Genomic DNA, 4,926 nt, shown 5'->3' with positions numbered 1-4,926 from the left:
TCTCCTCTCCGCTCCTCTCCTCTCCTCTCCTCTCCTCTCCTCTCCTCTCCTCTCCTCTCCTCTCCTCTCCTCTCCTCTCCTCTACTCTACTCTACTCTACTCTACTCTCTCTCTACTCTACTAAATTGTTCTTCTCACTGACTTTGTCCAACGGTTTTTTATAACTTTTAATTTCACTGCTTTTATTTAGATTGCAGCGTCAAGACAGAAGATGAAAAATGTTGTCATTTGGAAGAACCATACAAGTTATATACGATGGAACCTATACAGTCATTATAAACGTTATAAACTCATCAGTGATTCTTAGTTCGTCTAGTGTGATCGTTTAACATTCTTATTTATTTTTCAGACATACCACCAACAACCCCCCCCCCCCCCCTCCTCCGCCGCCGCCAACTACTTCAGGTAAACTGATAAAACAAATTTATAAGTTGAATAAAACCTCTCGTAAAGGAGAACAATACCTCGACTTTAAAGCAATTAATATTTTCTGCAACAAGATAAAAACGCCGAAGGTTTACAAGTCACCCATCTTAACGAAACCTTAAAATCGGGCGAGGCACAATGTAGCATCAAAAATGTAACACCAATTTAAACAATTTGTAAGCAAACGAATTTTTTTAAAAAAATATATATTTGCCATGACAATTTTATTTTCTTCAACGATATAAGGTGTCAGCTGTGGCTCCAGGCAAACCGGTTCTCGTATCATTGGTGGTACCCAGGCCCAAAACGACAGCTGGCCGTGGCAGGTTTATTTACCTTATAAAGGCTGTGGTGGATCTCTAATTGATGAACAATGGGTGTTGACTGCTGCTCATTGTGTTTATGATGTAAGCGATATTCGCGTAACGATAAGGTTGGTAACTCGTTGAGATACGTTTTATTAATTTACTGTACTTAGTTATACGATAAATCAATACTCTCGTTAACAAGAGAAATAGCCTCGTTGTTTGAGGCTTGGTGTCCTTATCGTTTGGTTTCGGTAGGGACTGGTTTGAATCTGCCCGAGCTTCTTGTATTGTGTTAAAAAATAGCTTAATTTCACAGTAACTATCTCCTCGAACGAACTTATATGGGCATCGATGAATTGCTGGGACGTGATATGATACAAATGACCATCATCCTATACAGGAAGGGAAGAATCGCCTACACTGAGAAAGACTTACCGTAAATGATCTAATAAACGCCCATTCTCAAATAAACACCTCGTATCTAATAGACACCCCCTTGAGGTGCAAAATGTATATTAGACGCCCCCCTCTAATAAACATTCCGTCTCTAATAGACGCCCCCTTCCCTACAAGAATCGCCTCAAAAACCAAGGTAACGCTCTATAGAGTAAAATTACACAATTTATTTAGTTTCTTGCTTCACTTGGACATCAAGGAGACCAACGATGCCAACATGGTTGACCCCAATAACGAAGAAGACATCGATATCGAACTATGAACGATTTCTCCAGGCTTTGAAATAGCACAAAATAGATTAGTTTCCTACTCACAAACTTTGTTTTCTATCTTACTCCGTCGAGCAAACTACGCATCTTATTTGTTTTGTCGAAGTTGTTACAGTTAATGTGATATAAACGCCTCACATCCATTTAACGCCCTTCTAGGGCCCCTTAAAGTTAATAGACGCCCAGGCGTTTATTAGATTATTTACGGTCATAGGCGTACGAGGCGGGGGGGCGAGGGGGGCTGCAGCCCCCCCAGTGCCAAAATTTTTCGGGCAAAACGCTAAAAATTCGGGCAACAAGCCAGAGAAAAAATAGAAAATAAGCAGACAAATCTCAAAATTACAATCAAAACGAATTATATCAACAGAAAAAAATATTGGAAATATACCGAACTTTGTGGTTCAAAAGTCCAAATTTCTCATTAATCTGCTTTCGTTTCCTTTTGCAATTGCTATAATCATACTCGGTTTTCTCGCAAATTCTGCACGATTCAGCTGCAATCAGCTTTTCCATAGTTTGAACGTTTGCGAGCGGTGGACCCAAAAACAAAGCTGCGATACGGTTACAAATGTAAGGAAGCTAATGCTTTTGACTCAAATGAGCTCAAAACTTTCAACAATATGTTTCAACACGTTCATCTTCTAAATGTTTCACGCATTTTAAATAACTTTCAAGTGGGGGAAAAACAATGTAAATTGCCTCCCAAAAATACTTTTATTTTTGCTGAACTAAAGTGAATAAATAAAAATTTCCGAAGAAAAAGTATTCAGTGCACGTCCCAAGATTAATTTAACGCACGTTCTGTTGTCCTTTTCTTATGCCTGTTTATTCGGCTTTCAACCCATGCCATTTTTTTTTTCGGGCAACAAGGTCTCCGCCCCCCCAGGTCCGAAGGTGCCCGTACGCCTATGTTTACGGTTATAAGACTACTATCCAAGTGGAAAAGATAGGGGATGCCGAGTTCTTTTTAAAGGCCAATATGCTATTTACGTTAAATTTAAATATAATAGATTTCTCTTTTGAATTCGGCTGACAACAATAAGGCTACACACCTTGACCAAGTTGGACATCACAAAAAAATTAATGTGAAATCCGGCGGTTATAATAAGTAGTAGATAAAATATGAGCGGGAGATCTGTATGGGCAGTTACAATGGCGAGCCATTGTAAATGGCCATACAGATCGGACGCGAATATTTTATTCTACTTGTGAAATGAAAACAATAAATTGAATGCAAAGTATTGTTATGCGAATCAGTAGAGATCTGTATCTAAAGTTAATACATACTAATTAGCTGAGCAGGAGTTTGTATCAAAAGTTAATTCTACTGTTTGATTTGTATTGGGGTTTATAGTTGTGTACATGTGATCTGAATACTGTGCTGGGATTCGTTTGCACCATGATGAATAGTTAATGAATTTTACAAGTTGTGTTTATTTTACTGCAGGTTGGGAACCAACGCACTATCTCTTCCGTCCCACTTGGTGGACAAAGTGCAATTCCTGGAGGTTGAAACGATGATAGTACACGAGAGCTACAATCGTGACACATACTCACACGACATCGCGCTCCTAAAACTGAAGACCAAAGCAACCCTTGGCGCAGGTGTCGGGCTCGTGTGCCTCCCAGACGATAACTTCCCCCTAGAACCAAACAAGAAATGCTACATTACAGGCTGGGGAAACATAAATTCAAATGATACTGACACCAGACCAGCCATCCTTCAGGAAGCGTCAGTACCAATAGTTTCCCAGCAACAATGTAACGCCTGGAACTGGCTGGCTGGTAGAATTGACGACTCCATGATCTGCGCCGGTTTTGAAGAGGGAGGGGTGGATGCCTGTCAAGGTGATAGTGGGGGTCCCTTGGTGTGCGAGTTCAATGGCAAGTGGTACCTCGAGGGAGTTGTAAGCTGGGGGTACAGGTGCGCCCTGGCTAGAAGTCCTGGCGTCTATGCCAATGTGCGCTACCTTCAAAAATGGGTCGAGGATAAGATGAAGGACAACTAAGGATAACCTCACGATCACGTTACTAATCTAACATGATCTTGAGGATAACCTCACGATCATGTTAAATTAGTAACGCTGTTGTGAAGTAAAGCAAATGTAGAAATGTGATGTAGAATAATAAAAACAACAAGAGCATTATTTCTGTTTATGTTTGACTACTTTTTTTCTACTAATATGGGATATTTTAGTAAATTCTCAACCACTGTTATTACATTTCTAGCTTTCTGATTGGCTCACTACAATTATCAGGGAATAGCTGGAGTTTTACCTTATATCGAAATGGCGCGCGATGTCTGGTGACAAGAATTTTTTTTACAACAAAGTTAACAAAAAGATCAAGTTTACACGCTTGACTGCAGCTCTTTTACCGATCGGACTATATCCATATGTAGGCTTAAGTCTTTTGCCTTAAGGGAAGTAAAAAATGGTAACACAAAACGATCAGTGCAATAAAATATTAAAACAGAGAACGGAATGTTTATTGGAGAGCAAATGAACACAAATGCGCTTTCATCCAAAAAAAAATCAGCATCTGGGGATCCAGAAGACAAACATTAGACCTGAAAAGTACTCCGGTCGTTTCGGATCTTTGAAGGCACTTGCTGACAGTTCCTAAATGAATGAAAATATAATACTATTATCGATGATGATGATGATGATATTAATGATATTAATAACAATTTAACGTTTTTTCTTACAATCCTTAATGGATAAGCAGAGAAAAGTCCTAACGACGAAGCACTAGAGGTTAAGAGTGACTTTTACGAACGGCCGAGCAAGAATTTGATTTCCTGGCAGAAATTGGAAAATCGATTTTTCTTCGTTTTTTGCTCATTATTAGCTGTAAGGTAGATAAGAAACCTGATGTAGTTTGTTTCCCCTAGGGGTCTTCTAATTTTAAGAAAACAAAGAAAATCTATTTCGGTGGTCGAAGTCACAAATTTCCTAACTTTTAAACCCGAAATTAGCTATTATGAACACCACTCGCGTTCGCTTACAAAACCGCGCGGAGAAATTTGGTCACTTCCTATCAACATAAAAACTCTTTTTCTTTCGCTAGAATATAATTTCAGGGCTTTAGCGCAACTCTTCCAACTGAAAAAAATGAACTGACGAGGAATGCTTTTTACGATAACAAAAATTTGAATGAAATAGTAATTTTCAACGGCAGTATTTAGCATGTGGTATAACATTAATTTTTTTCAATTCTTGCTCAAACGTGCATATAGATATTCTTATTGAACATACCTGAGAATTGGCTCGGGTTATTCGAAAGATTCTCACTTAGAGGGCATCAAACTTCGGCAAATTTTCACAGCATGACCGTAAACTGTGTATCGACTGTGTAAATACTTCTAATTGCCAAACGCCACGATAATGAATGTTTTAACCCCAAATGCTCGTCTTTCCTTCTTCTTGCCGAATGTTCCATTGCAAAATTCCCTTTTCAACGGAAGA

General features: G+C 39.0%; 1 protein-coding gene across 1 annotated transcript; it reads left to right on the top strand.

Annotated features, from left to right (window-relative positions):
• Positions 1-784: 784 nt before the first annotated feature.
• Positions 785-3,468, top strand: LOC144640135 (transmembrane protease serine 11G-like). Its single transcript, XM_078499347.1, has 2 exons — positions 785-859; positions 2,907-3,468. The coding sequence occupies exon 2, from the start codon at positions 2,977-2,979 to the stop codon at positions 3,466-3,468; it is 492 nt and encodes a 163-aa protein (XP_078355473.1). The 5' UTR covers positions 785-859; positions 2,907-2,976.
• Positions 3,469-4,926: the final 1,458 nt, after the last annotated feature.

Source organism: Oculina patagonica, chromosome 2 (assembly GCF_052425735.1).
Source record: "Oculina patagonica isolate OP01 chromosome 2, crgOcupat, whole genome shotgun sequence".
Taxonomy (NCBI): Eukaryota; Metazoa; Cnidaria; class Anthozoa; order Scleractinia; family Oculinidae; genus Oculina; species Oculina patagonica.
The sequence above is the reverse complement of the archived record's forward strand: the minus strand, read 5'-3'. Positions and strand labels throughout refer to the sequence as shown.